The sequence below is a fragment of the Oryctolagus cuniculus genome, chromosome 3, assembly GCF_964237555.1.
Source record: "Oryctolagus cuniculus chromosome 3, mOryCun1.1, whole genome shotgun sequence".
Taxonomy (NCBI): domain Eukaryota; kingdom Metazoa; phylum Chordata; class Mammalia; order Lagomorpha; family Leporidae; genus Oryctolagus; species Oryctolagus cuniculus.
Genome location: NC_091434.1, coordinates 24,181,262 through 24,202,976, shown reverse-complemented (window position 1 = coordinate 24,202,976; position 21,715 = coordinate 24,181,262). Strand labels below are relative to the sequence as shown.

The following is a 21,715-nucleotide window of genomic DNA, read 5'->3' as shown; positions in this document are numbered from 1 at the left end:
ACATTATTTATTCTTTAAGTAATGAGCATGCATATATATATATAAACTTTTTAAATCAAATTAATTTAGCAAAAATTCCAATGGTTTTGCATCTCCTTCAAAATAAAGTCCAATACTTCTGGCACAGACTAAAATATGTGCAGATTTATCTTTCAAAACTTTCAATAAACATCCTACTCTGGAAAACAAAAGAGACTCCAAATTCCTGGCAGGTCTAACTTTGTGATGTCCTGTGTCCTCACTCTTGCCAGTCACTCTGTAAGGTATGCAATGACACCAGTTGTCTAGCAGACAAACTTTTATTATTCAAGACTCATATAAAGACATAGGTATTCCACATAAAGCCTTTCTTGATATCCACAGCAGTGTTATGGGAGACACATTGGACCCTGAAGCAAGAGAGAAATTGGTAGTATTGATCATGATTTTAGACTTTGATATCTTATTCATTATGGAGTTTTGGCATTAATTTTTGTTTTTCATAATATTGTGTTGAAATATGATTGATCTTGATTGCTGAGTTTTTGTCGTTCTTTTAGGTTTTGCGCTGCATTTGCCTCATTTGCTACAGCTCTTATCTAAGGCAGAGTTGTTGACTCCCTTTTCTTTGCTCCTTCTGCTCTTGGTCCCACCTCCCCTGCAGGATTTTCACACTGCACTACCATTTCTAATATACCTATTATTCTTTCCTATATACTTGATTGCTATGAGAGATCACGGCTTTCCTGATCAGCACTTAAGGTGCCTGACAGATGCCCTCAGTTTGCAATGATGTCCACACTAAATGTTGTGTAACTTCAATCAAGTCTCTTAAATTTCCTGGGTCTCAGTTTCCTCATCTAGCAAATACAGGATACTACATTATCTTAATTAGACTCAATCATCGGTGTTATACAGACAGACTCTGAAAGTGGTGGTTTGATTTAGGATATTTACACGTCACAATGATACAAAAGTGACACACATTCAGTAGAAACTATTCTTCAAATTTTGAATTTTTCTCTTTTTCTGGGATGGTAATATCTGATATGGGACTTATGCTGCTGGACAGCGGTATTGACCTGCAGCTCCCAGTCAGCTACATAACCACAAGGGAAATAACCCACTGTCTACAGTGTACTGACTAGGCTGTGATGTTTGGTAGGTCAGGTGTATTAAATACATTTTCAACTCACAATGTTTTCAACTTACAGTGGTTTTATTGGGACATAACCCCATCATAAGCTGAGGAGCATCTGTACATCTTACATGTGTAAAATAACAAAATATAAAAAATAACACTGATACAGTTCTTACTATGTAGAACTTTTCTAAGTATTTAACAACTGTTATCTCCTTTAATTGTCACAACAACTCTATGAGGTAGGTGCCATTATTAGCCCTGATATTCATGAAACCAAGGCTCAGAGTATCCAACAGACTTGTCCAAGGCTTACATTTTGACTTGGGCAGTCTGGATCTAGAGTTGGTGCTTTCAACCTCACATTGCCTCTCACAATAATAATGTTATATACAAATATAAAAGCACATAGCGACAGAAAGATTTATGTTTGAAAATGTAAAAATAGTATAGATCACTCTAATTCTAACCCACAGAACTCAACTGACCAGAAATCCAAAGAACTTTGCATGCTGTGACATTTCTTCCATGATGGCTACTTTACTCTAAAAACACATTGGTTCATTTATCAAAGACAAAGGATCTGACGTGACCTAATCAAAGAGAAAGAAAAAAAAAAAAACTTGAATAGTGAGAGTAGCAAAAAATAACTAAGGTTTGCTAGGCCAGATTTCCTGGGCAATGCTTAGAAAAAGGTTTAATAAAAATGTCACTTGGGAAAATATGGTTAGCCAACCATGTAACCAGTCCCTCACCTGTGAAACTGTGTCTGCCTCAGTACTCCCTGGTAAGTGAAGAACAATCAGTTGAAATTATTTTCTTAATCCTGGCTCTTAGATCCCAAGGGATACTGGAAACATCAAATGATATCGGCAACCTCAACAAGTGGTGTTATACTTGTGAGAATGTTATGAATGATTAATTGCCCATCTTTCCCTATAAGATAGACTTGGATGTTAGAATGTCATATCTGAGAGTAACAGGAGGCCAATGCTCTTTATGAGGGAGGGAAAAGTGAAAAAGAGTAAAATCAGAAGACATATGGCTCCCAGCCAATTTTGGTAAGACAGTCAACCCTGGGAAGCATGTAAGGTAGATAAGGAATGGATAGAAATTTAAATAAAATAAAATAAAATAAAATAAACCCGTTATTGTGCAATCCATATCCTTTACTCTTTTTTTTTACTTGTTAAATTAAGGGTTTTTTTTGTCCTTCAAATATATTTCTGGTTCTCTGATGCAATTCTGTGTCCTTAGCCTATGAAGCTATTAGTTGAGAAATCTTTTCTTCATGTTACCTAGCATTAGGGTGTGCCCAAATGTATTGTATCAGAGTCAGGTCAGGAGCTGCAGGGGATGGAGGCGTGTGAAATTGCCAAGAGGAACCACAGCCACACCTGTGTAGGACTGTGATGGAACCAGGTTCACTTCCCCCCTACTCCTGCTTGTTTTGGCCAGCTCCATGCAGAATGCCAGAGGAAACAGGATCCCAGTCTAATCCTCATCTGTTTCTATGAATATCACAGAATTTTCCTCCACATTGCCCTTATAGGATTGGTAATGATTTAAAAACATCACTAACTGCTGACTTGCTGATGGAAGAACCAAAGGATAGGGTTCGGCTGTGACATTCAAAATGGGTCCCAAAATTTTCTAGAACTTCTCCTGTAAGAAGAAGACTGTAAAATCTCCCACACAAAAACCTCTCCTATGAATTTTAACCCCTTCAGTCTTTGGGAGGGTAACTCTTAGGTGGACCTTCTGGTGGAGAGGAGTGGCAGGTTTTCCCAACAGAAGCATTACAGATACTTTTGGTAGAATAGTCAGGCACTCTTGCACCTAGGAAGTAAAAATCAAATCAAAAAAAGCTGACAACTTGCCCCTTACCAATCTCATGATCACCATTTTTACTATGCACCTTTGAATGAATTTTGTAGTCTAATTAAGTCACATAAATCTTGCAAATTTTGTCTGTTATGTTCCCTATGTTAAATACTAAGCTACATCAGATATGTGAATGATGTTATGATGTGATTTCTGCTGGTACTGCTCTATCTGTCCGATGAATATGTAAAGACTGAAGCAGGAAGCTTGCATAGATCAATATATGTCAATACATCAACATGAATGGTATAAAGGAGAACTTATTGGAGTTAAAGTGATTCTGTGAGCTTCTTTTAATAGGCTCTGAGATGAAATATGAGAACATGTATCAAAGTGGGAATAAGCATGCAATATGTGGAGGACATTTAGACACCTCCTCTGTAGGTACAGAAAGAACACAGTCACTCACAGATACTGAATCATCCAGGCATGAGAAAAATTGGATCTTGAACCAAGGGGTGGACATGAAGGCAGGAGGAACTCCAGGACGCATTTCACAACACGAATTCTGTCATAAAAGCCAGTGGGTATGAGAGGCCAGGGAAAGGGAGGAGTCAAAGATGACTCAGGTGTTTCCAACCTGAGAAACTGACTTGTGTGGCTGGGACTCATGAGAATGGAGAAATAAGATGCGGCAATCCCCAGGAAAAGATGCATAATAATGAGTCCTGAGCCTCCCAGAACAAAAACCTATATAAATTCTGAGCCAGAGTTATTTATTATGTGTCCCTCAATTATAAGGATTAAATCATAGTGTGCTGGAGAGCAGGTACACCCTTGGAATCCTGTCCTGAGGCACTTGCCTTCACTTCCATGGAAACTCGTTACTGGAAAAGTCAGCAGCTGGAGTGAGGCAATAAAAACCTCACTCTTCCTGCCTTTCACAGCCTTCTCCAGTGGGATGCCTCACAGGTTCTTCCAACGTAAGACTACACAATACTTTCCTCTGTACAATTCAGATATCACAGGTAAAACGGCATTTATGGATCCCACCAATTGATCAATAATTTCAATCTCCCACCTCACATTTCTTCTATACCTTTTAAAAGCTGCTGATAAGTAGGAAAACCAATAGCGTTCATTTTTATAGCTATGTTGAGTCTTTGTTACTAATAATAGGTGGTATAAGGAAGAAAATGAGATGCTATAAATTCAAATGAACTATTCCTCAGGATTGCAATTACTGGCACCCTTGGCCTGGATAAAACCACCTATCTGCTATTATACCTTGGTTAAAATGATGACTCAAGGGGTAAGTGTTGACACAGATGCTAGACACCACTTGTGATACATGCATTCCATATCACAGTACTGGGTTCAAGTCCCCGTTCTGCTTCTGATTCCAGCTAATGTACACCCTTGTAGGCAGGAGGTGATGGCTCAAGTACTTTGGTCCCTAACATTACTGGGGAGATCTGGATTGAGTTCTAGGCTCCTGAGTTCAGCCTAGCCCAACCCCAGCTGTTGAGGGTTTCTGGGGAGTAAACCAGCAGTTTGAAGATATCTCTCGCTCGGTCTCTGTCACTCTCTCTCTCTCTCCCCATTTCAAACACACTAAAAAATACAAAAAACAAAAGAGCCACCAAGGCTCTGGCACATGGTAACTATATGAGCATTGGTAAATTACTTAACATCTCTATGTCTCAGGTTTTCTGCTTTAAAACAGGGATAATTATGTAGCTCAAAAAGATGCTGTGAATATTAACTACAATAATATATGAAAAATACTCACCACAGTGTCAGACATGGTAAGGTGCTTAAAAATTTCACCCCTATTATAATTTTTATGCATCCCTGAAGACAAAAGATGTGCTTTGGAGGTCAAAAGACAAACAAGATATTTTGAAAGATCACACATTTACCAAAACTGTTGAGTCACATTTGGATGGATGGCATTCAGTATGACCCCATAATAATATAAATTTGCTTATACTCAATGAGCAGTTGGTTCCGACCATCCACCATCCTCTATTTCCAAATGTAGAATAGGCTGGATTTCATACCCTCTGAAGGAGCAGGAATGTTTAAAAGTGACAGCCTTGAGATTTGAGGGTTAGTGTCAGTGAATGATGATATTTGTACAGTATAATTTCACTGTGTTTTTTTGTGAAATTACACTGTCCCATTTGAAAAAAATCTTTTTTTTTTTTTTTTTTTGGCAGGCAGAGTTAGACAGTGAGAGAGAGATTCAGAGAGAAAGGTCTTCCTTTCCATTGGTTCACCCCCCAAATGGCCACTACGGCTGGCACACTGCGGCCAGTGTGCAGATCCGAAGCCAGGAGCCAGGTGCTTCTTCCTGGTCTCCCATGCGGGTGCAGGGCCCAAGCACTTGGGCTATCCTCCACTGCACTCCCAGGCCACAGCAGAGAGCTGTACTGGAAGAGGAGCAACCCGGACAGAATCCGACACCCAGACCGAGGCTAGAACCGGGGGTGCTGGCGCCGCAGGTGGAGGATTAGCCAAGTGAGCCGCAGCGCCAGCCAAAAATCTTTCATTAACATCACAGAAATGTGACTCCTTGTTTGATATGAATGCATTTTTGTTTGTCTATTTATCTCATTATGGCAAGGTTTTACTACTCTGGAAAAAAATTAGGAACTGTTTCTATGGACTTTTATGGGTATGCATGTATTAGAAGGAGACAAAAAATAACCTTGCTGCATTTCACATCTGGATTTGGTATAAATACATTTTTTGGAGTTTTATGTTTTCTTGTTTGTTCAGAAGCATGGGGCTTAAGCTTGCCTCCTGACAAGTCATTGCATGTACAGATTGCAAGAGGTTGGAACTACTTCAAACTTGGCACCTCAGCCCATTCCCGGCCTGTGTCAACGAGAAGCATCAAAGCCTGCCAGCATGGTTAAGAAGCTTTCACTTCCCGGGATTCATCATTGCAGAGGCTGCTTACCTAAGCCAGTTGTCACAAAACAAAAGGGAATTGGCAAACGCACATGGTGCCAAAAATACATATTTTACTCTGGACCAACACCCACAGTGGCAGGGACTGTAGTGACTTCCTTACCCCAAATCCAGACGTCCCCAGATGCCCATTAGTCAAAAAGATTATGGAAGGAGTCTTTTGAATCATTATTTATAAATGATTTATCAAGTCCTGCAGACCTGCCTAGCTCTGCTCAGAGCAGAATGTACCCATGGGATTACAACCCCCATTCTCACCATGGCCAAGTTTCAGCTAGGGCTATAATCTAGTTTCATCTTCAATTCAGTTTGGCCCAAGTAGCCCTGTCACCCAGAAAATATTTTAACGCTTTTACTCTGGGCCTGATTTCTATGATACTAAAACTACAATGACATGCAAAATCAGTCAGACAGAGGTAGCATTCTGTATCAAATACTAATATTGAAGGCAATTATGATTTATACATTATAATGTACCTGTTCATATTTCTTGATTTTATGATAGAAAGCAGAGATGCTTATATTCCTAATTTCTAATGTATTGTTCTTCTTTGAATAAATCTAAATGATGTGACATGAAAAATTAATATTGAGTACTAGATATAAAAAATATGAGTACATGAGCTTAAAACCAGATTCTGGAGTCATACTGCTTGGGTTAAAATCCTGACATCACCATTTAATAACTACACAGTCTTGGTCAAGTTAATTAGTGTTTTTGTGCATTTGTTTTCTCAACTATAAAATGAATAATACAGTCACCACCACTCTAAGTATATGAGGTCAAAAAATATTTATTTTTGTTAGTATTTATTATCAGCCAGTTCTAATATTCCAGTATAATAAATATGAGAAACAAAGGAAAACAAGGACAATAAAAAAAAAACAGAATAAAATTACTTAAATTCAAACTGTCAAAATTATTCCATATCTACTATGAATGAAAAAAGTAACTGCTTCTATAATAGTTTTAGATGCTCTAAATTATCTGCAGAACAGCACCTCTGAGTGTAAAATTGATTGTAACAAAAATTGAAACCCTGGGCATAATTTTTATTCAGTTCTTACTTATCTAAATAATAGTAACTAGACCAAGGAAATATCCATATGTGAGAAGATGAGACATGATACAAAGCTCATGGACAAAGAATAAGGGAAAATAGTTTTCAAAACCTTACTCTTCTATCCCATGTGATTGCTATTTTGGCAAACTACAATCTCTCTGGGTTCCAGATTTCTTATCTGTACAGTGAGAGAATTCCTTCCAGTTTTGATAATAAGCCAATAAATTATTTTAAAATATTTATTTATTTTATTTTATTTGAAAGAGACAGACAGACAGACAGGAGAGAGAGAGAGAGAGAGAGAGAGAGAGATACAGAGATCTCCCATTGGCTGTGCACTCCCAAATGCCTACAACAGCTGAGGCTGGGTTAAATCAAAGCTAGATGCTTGAAACTCAAGTTACATCTTCCGTGTAGATGCAGAAACTTAACTACTAGAGCCATCAACTGCTGGCTCCCAAGTATGTGCTAGCAAGGAGCTGGAATGGGGCATGGAGCCAGCACTTGAACCCAAACACTCCAATATGGGGGTACCCAAGCAGCTGTTTAACTGCTACGCCAAATGGCTACCCCAATAAGCTGTTTTTTTCTTTTTAATGAGACTCACATGATCTAAGAGATTAGCAAACCTACCTCCACTGTTTTTAACTATCCCATGAGTTTTTTTCCTCTCCTATCCACAAACACAATTGTTTCTCAGCTAATTATCACTAGAGTATAATAATAGGTGCAGAATGAAGAATGGTCATGCATCTCTTCAGATGCTGTGTATCATTAGAGCCCTCTGCATTTGATCTGGGAGCACATGTCACATTGTTTCTCCACTATTTTATTCTCTTCCCAATGTATTGGAATTATAAAAGCTCTCCATGATTTTCACCATAAATTTCTTAAATGTTATCAGGTACCATCAGTTAGTTAAGAGAAAAAAAAGTCTGAACATTTCTCACTCACAGACTTATATTTCTCTCTTGAAATTTCACAAGTACTTTATGTAACTGAAAAATCCTTAAAAGCAAGAAGTTTATGAAAATAAGTTGTTGAAAGGTGCACCTAAATTTCTTCTATCACTATCATTAGCAAATCTCTCAGAAGTATCTTAAACCAGAACATTTCAGAGTATTTTTCCTACTTATGTGCTGAATTACTACTTTTGAAATCCAAGCATTATTTCTTAATTCCTGTATTTCCAAGATATACAAGAAGACACAAATTCCAACAGTACATAATGAGATTGATCTGTTACAAAGAACTAATATTCAATGTACGAACCATGCTGTCTTTCTAAGCAACTTAATAAAATTTCATCAATAACTCAGCATCATGAACTCTACAAAAATCCTTTAGAAATAGGATGTTAATCAAAAGTAAGGAATTATTTTTTCTAGCATCCAAGGTTTAAATGCATTATCAGTACACATTGTATACATAAATATGTATAATTATTGTTAATGAAAAAAAGTTTAAAAAAAGTTTAGGTGCTTTACACTGAGTTGACATTTGCTTTGGAATTATCCTATTACATATGATTCAAGTTATTGTGCCATGGCTCTAATCTTATGTTTTGGACCAGGTGTGTAAAAAATATCTATTTTTAAGTCATTAGTTCAAGTTTTTTTGTTTTGTTTTTTTTGGTTTTTTTCCTCATGCAAATTGTTTAACTCTTTACTTGTTAATCCTATGTGTGTAAAGTTAAACTGGAAACAGATCTCGGTGAAAAATAAGAATGAGAGTAGGAGAGGGGGGAGGAAGAAGTGTGAGAGGGTGGGCACTGTGGGAAGAATCACTATATTCCTAAAGTTGTATTTATGAAATGCATGAAGTCTGTATTCCTTAAATAAAATGCTTCTTTTGGGGGTAAATATAAATTTTAAAAAGTCACTAGTTCATTACTCTGTTTAAAAATAACTCAGCAGTGTATTCTTTTATGTTGGGAATTTTCATACTTCAACTGATATACAATCTGATTTATAGAAATCAGATTTATAAGAATTTTTTGTAGAGTTTGCTGTTTTGTGAGACATGAAACATCTAACTTGACTATAACTCCGCTACAGAAAAGATTGCAGGATCGGTAATGCGGCACAATAGGTTAATTCTCTACCTGCAGTGCCAGCATCCTATATAGGCACTGGTTCTAGACCCAGCTGCCCCTCTTTCAATCCAGCTCTCTGCTATGGCCTGGGAAAGCAGTCAAAGTGGCCCAAGTGTTTGGGCCTCTCACCCACATGGGAGACCTGGAAGAAGCTCCTGGCTCCAGATCAGTGCAGCTCTGGCCGTTGCAACCATTTGGGGAGTGAATCAATGGATGGAAGAGCTTTATTTCTGCCTCTCTCTATCTCTCACTGTCTATAACTCTACCTCTCAAATAAATAAACAAAATCTTAAAAAAAAAAAAACAAATTGCCTCCAATGAAAAAAACAAAAGCAAACCCAGCATTGGTCAAATCACTAGGCTTAAAAAGCTCTTTTCCCTCAATTCTGAGGACTTTCTGCATGTTCTTTCTGGATCCAAAATAAAATAATGAATCAAGTTGGGCATTCTGCCCACTTCAGAACTTGGCAATGATGAAATGTAATTGAAACAGCACTAATTAGAAAACAATCTTCTTTTATCTTAAATGTGTTGACACATTTATAGCACTCAAATATCAGCCATGGAGAGATCTTTATAGTTCTCTAGATTTCATTTACAGTTGATTAAATACTAGTCTACAGTTTCCATTGCAAAAGTAAAGGAAGGGCCGGCGCTGCGGCTCACTAGGCTAATCCTCCACCTGCGGCGCCGGCACTCCGGGTTCTAGTCCCAGTCTGGGCGTCGGATTCTGTCCTGGTTGCTCCTCTTCCAGGCCAGCTCTCTGCTGTGGCCAGGAAAGGCAGTGCAGGATGCCCAAGTTCTTGGGCCCTGCACCCCATGGGAGACCAGGAGAAGCACCTGGCTCCTGGCTTCGGATCAGCGCAGCGCACCGGCAGTAGCGGCCACTTGAGGGGTGAACCAATGGAAGGAAGACCTTTCTCTCTCTCTCTCTCTCTCACTGTCTAACTCTGCCTGTCAAAAAAAAAAAAAAATAGTAAACAAAGATCTAGATTGATACTGCTTCTTATTTGTGTTGTGTATGCCATGATGTGTTTTATGATATGCATAATAAATGAGTTAAGAGTTTAAGAGTATTAAAATACATTCTGGTTCCTACTTTATATTTGTCTCCATAAATATTATAGACAACTTTTTGGCCAATTTGTAAAACTAGGGCAGAAAACCACAAATACTTCCCAGTAGAAACACCATTCAAAAAAAAATAAGTTTTAGAATGACAAAATAGAGTTGCACCAAAATAAATTTTAACTAGAATCCAAAATAAGGGGAACAAACAAATCTCATTTACTTACAGGTTGCTTTTGCTGTTGGAGGAAATTTTGTTCTGGTAATAGCCAAAATTATGAAAATAATGACTGGCCATAAGATTAAAACAAGTGTCCAAAGCTGTAAAATAAGAAGAAGAAATGTTAAGTATTTTGCTGAACCAGAAAACACCACTACAAACCCTGAGTATAAGAAGTATGTCACTATAGAATTCCAACAAAAGTCAGATAGTCGATTGTCTGTAAATATTAGCAACAGAAGAATATGAAATTTTTATAAATCTAAAAGACCTGTATGTAAACACAAGAATAATTTTTTTCAGGCTTAAAACCTTGAAATGATCTTTTGAAACCTGCTTTCCAGTCACCTTTGATGACTGCTCTAAGAGGATTGTCTTAAAATTCAAATCTGACTGACAAGTTCCTACTTAAAATGTGTAAGAGCTTCCCAGTTGCACGTTGGATAAGATTCAGTTTTCCTAAAAAGTCATATAAAATTCAACATAATTTCAACCTAGGCTTACTTTACCACTTTTGTCCAGTTATACAGTCAGATGGGTAATCTTCAACATATTCCAGAGAAAACTTCCAATATAAACATTCTATGCTCAGCCACAAAGACTTGTGTGCATGAAAAAAAAAAAAAAAAAAAAACCTCCAGTGTGACACTGGGAGATGACTTGATCAATATTATTGAGTAAATTAATGAATGGATGGGCCAATCAAATAATTGAATTAATGAGTGAATGAATAAGTAGGTTTTTGAAGTTCTATGCTACCCCTATACCACTACAATTTCCTGCTCCTTCTATCACAGAACTTAATGCTGTAGTCAACAGTAACATTGCCTGAGCCCCAAAATAAGCTGGCAGTTCTTATATGGTTTCCAGCATCTTAATCATACCTGAATTTCCACTTCCTAGTGCAAAAGAGGTGCTCAAAAAACGTGTACTGCATTGAAATTTCTATTAGAGAAATTTTGCTCCAAGGCATTTCAATAACCCATTTTTCTCCTCATGTAGACACAATTCAGTTTGAAAACACTAACAGCTAAACATTTTATTTACTTACACAACTGGCTCCAGAGCAGTGAAAAATTCATACACTCAGTAACATTAACTGCAGCATGCAAACAGAGTACTCAAACCAAGCCCTAGAGCAAACACTTGCCTATCTTGAAGAAAGTTAAATTTGGAGCTTTGTCCCTGTCTGGTTATGCAGACTTGGTTTCTTTCCTCTCCTACTTTTCAGAGTCAATTGACTCTGCCAAATCTCAAACTATCTCCTGGGGGCTCTTCAACTCTCCAAAGCAACACAATTCAATCACTGATTCTTAAGTAACTCCTAACTTAAATTTTCTACTGAAATCTCTGTTTGTGTCTAAGAGTGCTGTTCTTGCTGGTGGGCTTGTCACCAACTTATTAGACTTCGGGCATAAGGGCAATTTTTTTAAAAATAGAAGTAGTTCATGACAGAGCTAACGAATCTTCAGGTGCTTGATTGTATCATAGCAGAAGGGCACACACACAGGTTTCACAGCTTAACCTAAAGCAGTGCTTCTCAAAGATGAATGTATATATAACATCGTTTGGGGATCTTGTAAGCATGCAGGTCTGATTCAGTAGATTTCAGGTGGAACCTGAGACTCTGCATTTCTAGCAAGCTCCCAGGTAGGTAACGGTGACGCTGACAGTGTTGGTCTACGGACTATTTGAGGACAGCGGATCTCAGATGTATTTGAGCACTTCACAAAGTTTGTGGGAAAATAGCACTAAAAGATAAGTTCATGAGGTTGGCACTGTTGTGTAGCAAGTTAAGCTGCCACCTGCAGTGCTGGGATTAGTTATGGGCACCTGTTCCAGTCCCAGCTACTCTTCTTCTGACCCAGCTGATAATGGCCTGGGAAAACAGAAGATGGGCCAAGTGATTTGAGACCCAGAAGAAGCTCCTGGCTCCTGGCTTCAGCCTGACTCAGCCCCAGCTGTTGCAGCCATCTGGGGAGTGAACCAGTGAATGGAAGATCTCTGTGTCTCCTTCTCTCTCTCTCCATAACTCTGCCTTTTAAAATAAATAAAATAAATCTTTAAAAAGATAACTTCATTTGATGTGAAAATTTTGAGATGCATGCATATAAAGGGTCTTCCAACCTTCATGGAAAATGAACATTATGGAAAAACTGCATGAATTTCAACATTTTTACTGCAAAGTCAACTCATCTTTAAATTCTGTTTTTCCATCTCTGAAGGACCTTCATATGCCCATGCCACCCTACGTAACTACCAGGATTATTTATAAAGTACTGGAATACAGTTATTGGAAGATTTCATTGAGATAATCTAATGTATTGAATTCCACACATTTGTAAATCTAGATAGTAGAAAAAATATATTTTTATTTTCTGTAATTATAATTGAAATTTATCAGCTCCATTAGTAATGAACATAGACATTAAACCATAATGTTATTAGAAATATCTGTGACTTTGTCCCAATAAAAATGGTAGAAAATTGGGGGCTGGTGCTGTGGCGTAGTGGGTAATGCCACCACCTGGAGTGCTGGCATCCCATATGGGCACCAGTTCAAGTCCCAGCTGCTCCACTCCCGATCCAGCTCTCTGCTATGGCCTGGGAAAGCAGTAGAAGATGGCCCAAGTCCTTGGGCCCCTGCACTCACATGGGAGACCTGGAAAAAGCTCCTGGCTACTTACTTCAGATTGGCGCAACTCCAACCGTTGCGGCCATTTGGGGAGTGAGCCAGTGGATGGAAGACCTCTCTCTCTCTCTCTCTCTCTCTCTCTGTATAACTCTGACTTTCAAATAAATAAATAAATCTTTAAAAAAAGGTAGATAATTTAAAATCAATTAAAATTATTGCAGATACCTCAAAGTGCTATTTACAGTTACCACGTTAAAATTGCAGTAATTATGGCTTCACTACTAGAGCTTTTATTTAATGATTTTATAAAATTTACTTTTCAATACTTTGATAACTGAATTTTAATATAAGTAGTTTTATTTATAGTCTTATTTGCTTTTATTTTATTTTATAAATTTAAAAAGATATTCCTAGATGGGACATAGGCTTGACCAGATTGCAAAAGACAGCCATTGAATTGAAGATGCTAAGGACCTTTGATCTCATCTAACTCCTTTTTTATTCTCCTGGGTAATAAAGGTTAGATTATTTGTCCAATGGCAGGTTCAATGGGAGACAAGTATATTAATCTCAAGACAAACACGCCATGATTTTTAAAAATAATTATCATGCTGCTTTGAGGAGCAGAGAAGAAAGCATTACAGAAAGTGTAGTGGAAAAATATGTGTGCTGCAGAAATCAAAGCTATGTTCTGATCCTAGCCTGTCTCTGGTATACTGGAGAATTAGAATCTGTTCTTCAAAAATCCTGGATATCAAGTACTATTTTTATTTTGTATGACTCCTATGAAATGCAACTATAAAGAAGACTGAATAATGTTTGTGGATTTATATTTTTTGTATTTGAAGCCATAGTTATATTTTTAAAGAGAACAGTTGCCTGAGTAGGCTTAATGCCCTATAGCTAATTTTAGGAGCTCTATTCATTTACTATGGCAAGCTCATGAGAATCCAGTGATGGAGATCAGCTATATCAACACAAATATACATCCACATTCAAATCAAAGACATAGATTGTAGGATATTTTTATGCTGTCTTTTGATTGGTCTAATTTAGTGGTTTCATGAGAGTGCACTGGCAAATTTTAAAATTAATTTTAGACATGTTTTAAACCCAAATATAAATCAGAGAAGTTTAAGGCAATTTAGATTCTGTCAAAGGTAAAAACCACAACAAACTCATATACAAATCTATCATCACAAGGTTTCCTGGGGATTCAAGGTCACAGAGGTTTGCAGAACACTTCTGCATACTATATTTTAGAAGGGTAATAAATACAAAGCTCTCCACACTGTGATCTCAGGACTGTTACGGTTGACAAATTAATTACAAAAGAAGAAATAAACAAAATTTAAATTTTCATAGCAGCAGGATTGCTCTCAACACCATTCTAAATATTATCATAAACAACCTTCAAGCAAATGCAGTGTCAAAAGATTCAAATACTAACCCAATGAGCCATGACTTCTTATTTGTTTGGAGAAAGGCCTAATATATTGCTTTCACACCTGTATATTTAGGAACTACTTGAGAATTTTGAGAAAATCAGTTTTTAAACATTCAGCCTTTTCACTAATATTTTAATTATTTCATACTACCAGTGAACCTTATTTGCATACCACTCCGCTAAATTCTCAACATCTTGGGGTGTCTACCCACTGAGTCATTTCCAATTCCATATTGGGCCCATGGCATTTGTGTTCTTTAATTTCTCTAGGGATTCTTTTCTATTGGGCTGTCCAATTCTGTTCTCTTTTTCTTTTCCTTCCTTGCCTGTAAAATTCAGTCCAGAAGTGTAGGTAGCTTCTAGCAAGCTGAGTGTCCACACTGGGACTGGGGGAGCCACAGTGATCCAGTGAGGGAAGCATATCTCCAGCAGGATGAGAAGTTTGCTGGCAGTGAGAGGACCCAGGTACAGTGGAGAAGCATAAAGAGGACAGAGGCAGTGACTAGAGCGTGATTTCCTGTGGGGGAGGTTGACCAAAAAAGGATACATAGTTGCCACTAGAGGAGCCAGGATCCTCACTATCCATCAAAGGAATTAGAAACATGGAAATAGAGAAACCAGAATGAACACTGTAATGTCAGATTAAAATTAATGACATGGGCTTGAATGCCTTGCCTCCAAAATGTATATGGAGCCATAATATGTTGATACAAACAAGTGTGTATAGATCATCTTTATTTCTTTTCTGCTTTCTGAATCTACAATTTGTTGTGCACTTTTTTTGTCCCAGTCCTAAGAATACCCATTTCCCAAGAAATGCTAGCATCTTTTAGGGGACAAATATGAGAACATGGCCACTGGGATGTAACTATTTCCAAGCCTGACAGAGGTAGAGAATATATGCAGAAGACAGAGGAACAAAGATTATAGATGAATCATAATACATAGATAGATGATAAATAGGTGATAGCTAGATGGATGGACAAATGGAGGCAGATTGAGAGATAGAAATGTAATAGATATACTGTTCAGAGATTGTTTAAAAATGAGGAGGACACATCTAAGGACATGATTTGGAGCATAAATTTAATCTACTAGCAAATTTAAATACATAATAATAAAATAATATATATAATGAATAAACTAAGAACCCATTGACCATTTAGATATAAATGAATATATAAGGAAATGGATAAATGAATTGAAAGCTTAATGAGGAGTGGGATGTGTACACAACCTCAAAATATTTCCTTACAAAATGAAACAAATTGACATCTTGTACCACCAGATGTGACCCAATGGGAAGAAAACATACCATTTCTGGAACATTCTTACCAAGAATGAATACCCTGACTCTACAAATGAGGAAATCACAGATTCTCTAGAAAACAACTGAGCTTTATGGGTTCAAGAATACCTGGGCCATAAAACTCAGGAAAGACTAAGAAACTGCTTCCTCGCAGGAGATCACAGACATGAAAAACGGATGCAGCGTGTGATTCTTGTCGCTCCCCCTCTTAGTGGAGGAATGACACAAGACCCTGCGCTGTTCTTTTGTCTGCTCGGCCCTTCCCGGGTTTGCTGCTGGTTCTTCCCGGGTTGGCTGCCGATCCTTCCACCTCCGTGGAAGGGCTGCTCCCCCTGCCACTTTCCCCACTTCTGCGGGGGAGCGGCACACCGCCAGCCGGCTCTCTCAGGGGCTGCTCAGATGTTATCAGGATGTTCCCCTTAGATGTTCCTGGTGCATGTTGTCTCTCTCCTCCTTTATAGTCCTCTTCCACCAATCCCAACTCTGCTACCCATACGCCGAGTACGCTGCTCTCCTCCAATCAGGAGCAGGATCAGCTCCTGCAGGTTACTGGTCGAACTGGAGGCAGCTGTGTAGAAGTTGTTTACTCCTCTCCCAGCGCCATATTGTGGGAGAGCAGATGCATAGAATAAGTCTTAATTCCAGTAACTTAGTCTAGTCCGAGTTGCTCCCCACAGTTCTGAACAGGCTCTCGTCACTATGAAGGACACAATTTTAACAAATGGTGAAGCTTGAATTGAGTCAGAGGATTTGATGGTGATACTGGATGATGTTTGTCTAAAAGGCACCCTAAGATATCCGAGGTGATGGAGCATCCATCTCAAAAAGCCGGAGAAAAAAGTTCTTTGCACTGCTCTTGCTACTTTACCTGATATTTGAAATTGTTTCAAAATACAAAACTCAGAAACGATTTAAAATATCTTTTCATCTCTGTTTGAAAATCTGGAATCAATTTTAACAAGGAAGCAAAAATGAAGGGATTTGAAAAGAGATCAAGGGAAAGGAACTCCACTCTGTTGCACACAGGTGTTAAGTGTGGGAACCATGATGGTACCAGGGCACACTTCAGCAGCCTTGTAGTCAGTGAAGCCATCCACTCAAATTTATAATTTTAAATATGAAGCAGTCCTTAGAAGCAGACCTAAATCCACTCAAAATGTTTCATTTAGAGTTGATCTGCAGTAGCTACAACTGACTTACATATCTAGTAACACTTGATTCTGCATGTGCTATAAGACCTACTGTTTCAAATCTTTAAAAAAAAATTTCCCAAATCCAAATTTTCTGAAAAAACCTTGGCAAAGCATAAAATTTCAACTTTGGGTCATTCATATTCCATTACCTTACCATAATTCTTCATGCCCTACTAATCCATGTGATTCTATTTTTGTTCACTATGGTTATTTTTTCCTATCAATTTCCTGGAAATGTTAGAAAAGACAGTAGAATCCAATGAATAAGCTTTTCTGTATATTTTAAAATTTGAGAAAACTTTTAAAATTTCACTTGGAAATTCCATGAATTATCATAGCCCCATGATCCTTGAATAGAGATCACAAACCCTGTACTCACGGAGGTGTTCTGTTTCTTGCACACAGGTTTTGTTGCTGTTAATGATGTGTGAATTTCCTTAAATAAGGCATACATTCTGTAGTTATTAATACATGGCACACTTTTCTGCTGCCTTAAGTCAGCATAGTCATGTTGCTCGTCTTGTCCTTAGAGACATTTGAGTTCGTGTGCCTTGTGCTAGCGTGGTTTGAAGTTGGTTATGTTAGAACTGAATAATACTGAATATCAGCAGTTTCTCAATTTCAATAGGGTTTACTTAACCTAACTTTGAAAACATATAAGGAAAATATTTAGGGTGAAGGTTCTCCATTCTTCATCATGGAATCATAGTCTTGGAGAGTCTTAAGGAAATTTAGAGTTCAACATGCAACATAGTACTAATTTATATAAAATTTGCACATTTGTTAAGACAACAAAAAATTAGGGGCTGGCATTTTGGCATAGCAGGTAAAGCTGTTGCCTGAAATGCCAATTTCCCATATGGAAGGCAGGTCAAGTCCCAGCTGGTGTACTTCCAATTGTGCTCCCTGCTAATGCGCCTGGGAAACCAGTGGAAGATAGCCCAAGTGCTTGGGCCCCTACCCCTCACATAAGAGACCCAGATGGCATTCTAGGCTCCTGGTTTTGGCCTGGCTCAACTCTAGCTGTTGTGGTCATTTGGACAGTGAACCAGTGGATAGATGACCTCTCTCTCCCTCTCCCTCTCCCTCTCTCTCTGTAACTATTTCAAATAAATAAGTCTTAAAAAATTATTAGGGAGGTGGTGTTGTGGTGTAATGGATAAAGCCACCACCTGTGAGGCCAGCATCCCGTATGGGTGCCAGTTTGAATCCTGGCTGCTCTACTCTGATCTAGCTACCTGCTAATGCAACTGGGAAAACACTGAAAGATGGCCCAGGGACTTAGGTCCCTGCACCCACATGAGAGACCTGCAAACAGGCTCCTGGCTCTTGACTTTGGTCTTTGTGACCATTTGGGGAGTGAACCAGCAGATGGAAAATCAGTCTCTCTCTCCCTCTCTCCCTCTCACCCTCTCTTTCTAACACTGTCTCTCAAATAAATAAATCTTTAATCTTTTTTCTATTTTAGGCACTCATTGTATTCCAGACACTGAGATAGAACAACTAAAATTTTCAACCTTTTGAGGAAAGGAAATATTAAAAATAATAATTATAGGGGCTGGCGCTTTGGTGTAGTGGGTTAAGCCGCTGCCTGTAGTGCTGGCATCCCATATGGTTTGAATCCCAACTGCTCCACTTCGGATCCAGATCCCTGCTAATGCACCTGGGAAAACAACGGAAGATGGCCCAAGCATATTCCTGTACTCAGGTGGGAGACAGAAGAAGCTCTAGGCTCCTGGCTTCAGTTAGGCCCAGCTCTGGCCATTTGGGGAGTAAACCAGCAGATGGAAGACCTCTCCCTCTCTTTCTGAGCCTCTGCCTCTCTGTAACTCTGCCTTTCATATAAATAAATCTTTTAAAATTGATTAAAAAAGAATAATTTTAATAGAATGTAATGGATAATGCAACAATGTAGAAATAATGAGTTTTAAGAGGAAGATACATCAAGAAAAGCTGAGTCTAAAATCTGAAAAATAAAAAGGATCAGGCAGTATTGAAAATAATGTGTACCAGATGGAGTGTGAAAAAGCAGCGAGAGCCATTGAAATAGAGGAAATGGATGGTTGAAGACCCATCGATGGGGATGAGGGTGGAATATTTCAGAAACAGAAATAGGTCCAGAATATGACTCCAGCACATTGACAGTTAGAACCTCTACTTGAATGCCTCCAATGACAATAATTTCATTGTCTCATGAGTCTTATAATTGGACAATTCGTATTGTCTGATATCTCTGCCTTTACTGATGTGAAATCTTACTTCATGACTATTACTCATTTGTCTAAGTTTGGCCTCCTCTTCCCATGAGAATTCTGTAAATATTTGAAGAGAACCAAATCCCTCCTCCTCCTGAGTAACTGCAATAATTCTCTGTTAAATATTGCTCCAAATCTTCTCTACAATTAATTCTTATTATCAAGTGGCCTTCATATAATTAATGTAAAATTCAAATAGTGCTTCAAATGGTAATTGTTGACATATATTGACTATTTAGAAATGTGCAGTGCGCTATGTTAAACATGCAATATTGAGGCCAGTGCTGTGGGTAAAGCTGCTGCCTGCAGTGCTGGCATCCCCTATGGGTGCTAGTTCGAGTCCCAGCTGCTCCACTTCTGATCCAGCTCCCTGCTAATTACCTGAGAAAGAGGTAGAAGATAGCCCAAGTCCTTGAATCCCTGTACCCACATGAGAGACGTGGAAGAAGCTCCTGGCTCCTGGCATCAGATTGGCTCAGCTCTGGCCATTGTGGCCATCTAGAAAGTGAACCAGTGAATGGAAGGTTTCTCTCTCTCTCTCTGCCTCTGCCTCTCTGTAATTTTGCCTTCCAAATAAATAAAGAAATCTTTTAAAAAATGCAGTATGTATTACCTCATCTAACAAAAACAGACAGATAGAAGAATAGAATTTTAAAGGAATTAATAGGCTTTCTTTCCACAACCCACTCCCTAAATGAACTCAGGGAGTCTGGTTTTAGCACCAGCACAAATAGAAATTAAGTTATATACAAATGAATCATTGCAGAATAGATTACTGATTCTTTCTGATCTGAATACTCTCCTTTTATTAGTTCAGCCTTAAAACTAATAAAATAGGTTTTTATTATTTCAATGCTAGAAAGTATTAGAAGTCATTTAAAGGTGTTTCTTCAACCTAGAATCATAACTTTTCATTATCCCAGAATGAGGGAATACAAATGGCAAAGTTCTCAATCAACTGGACTTTCTACCATTCAACAGTGCAGTCCAAATTAATGCCTCTTTTAAAAACTGAAATCAAGAAAGTTTTCTGAATTCCATTCTTATAGATTATAATGTATTTTAGAGAGTCAAAATTTTTTATAATATATGTGGAAGCACCATTTTTATTGGGGTATAAAGCAGTTTATTTCTCAATTTCTCATAATTCTGAAACATCTTGACCTCATTTGTTGTTATTGATCAACTAAATTAATAAAATACTCATTTCATTTATGGGGCCAGCACTTGGCACAGTTGATTAAAGCCCTGGTCTGAAGCACCAGCATCCTATATGGGCACTAGTTTGAGTCCAGCTGTTCCTCTTCTGATCCAGCTCTCTGCTATGGCCTGGGATAGCAGTAGGAGATGGCCCAAGTCCTTGGGCCCCTGCACCAATGTGGGAGACCCAGAAGAAGCTCCTGGCTCCTGGCTTTGGATAAGCACAGCTCCAGCTGTTGCAGCCATCTGGCAGTGAACCAGCGGGTGGAAGACTTCTCTCTGTGTCTCTACCTCTCTCTGTAACTCTGTCTTTCAAATAAATCTTTAAAAATAAAATAAAATAAAATACTTACTTCTATTATGTGTCAGGAATCATAATCAACAGTTAATACTAGTACTTTTGTGCATTTAAAAGAGATTATAGAAGTAAGTTGTCCGGAACCAGAAGAGCTAAAAGAAGTTGGAAAATGTGATCACATAGTTGAGTGAATTATGCAGGACCTACTTTATTTTTATCTGGTTTAGAATGAAATTAGGATTAGGATTTAATCCCAAATTATTTTAACATATACATTATTTTAATGCATAGATCACACTGCTCCAAAATCCTTAAGCTAAAGCTTCCTCTTTGTCTAGTCACTGTGAAAGGAAGTTGTATGAGAAGGAAGAAACTGGGGAAAGAATTTTCAAGCTCGATCCAAAATGTCAGTCAAAGCTGGCAGATGTCCAGGTAGTTAAGACACTTGTACCCCACATCAGAGTATCTGAGTTTGATATCCAGCTCTAGTTCCTGACTCCAGCTTCTTGCTTTAGCAGACCCAGAAAGTAGTGGTGACATATCAAGTGATTGAGTTTCTCCCACATAGAGAATGGGATTGAGCTCCAGGCTCCTGATTCTGACCCCAGCCCAGACATTCAAAGTAAACCAACGGATGGAATTCTCTCTCCCTCTTCTATGTGTGTGTATGTGTGTATCTGTGTCTCTCTGCCGCTCATATCAGTCAACCAATAAAATATTTACAAGGTCAAAGCTGTGGCAATGTCTATAATAGAAAATCTGATTTTGTCATCAACTGAACTCAAGTATGAGTGCCTAGCTAAACAGTTTCAACAGAAATAAACAGTTGATGCTAATTTCTTAGTTAACTAATGTTAATGTCTTCATCAAATCAGAAGTCTGGGATTACAGTCCACGTCCATAGAGACCTGAAATCACTCCTTGATATGTCTATTGGGACCCATCTTCTTAAAGAACAATAAATTCTCTCCTTGTATTAATTTTTCAGCCTGAGGTCTCTGCTAAACA

The 21,715-nt window shown here is 38.2% G+C and overlaps 1 protein-coding gene across 2 annotated transcripts in view; it reads right to left on the bottom strand.

Moving 5' to 3' along the window:
- The window catches only part of ABCA12 (ATP binding cassette subfamily A member 12), a 183,853-nt gene that overhangs the window by 157,899 nt on the left and 4,239 nt on the right, over window positions 1-21,715 (bottom strand). For both annotated transcript variants that reach the window (XM_051848235.2, XM_051848234.2), the window contains exon 2: window positions 10,378-10,471. In XM_051848235.2, the coding sequence (XP_051704195.1) occupies window positions 10,378-10,471 (94 nt within the window). The remainder of the gene's footprint in view (window positions 1-10,377; window positions 10,472-21,715) is intronic.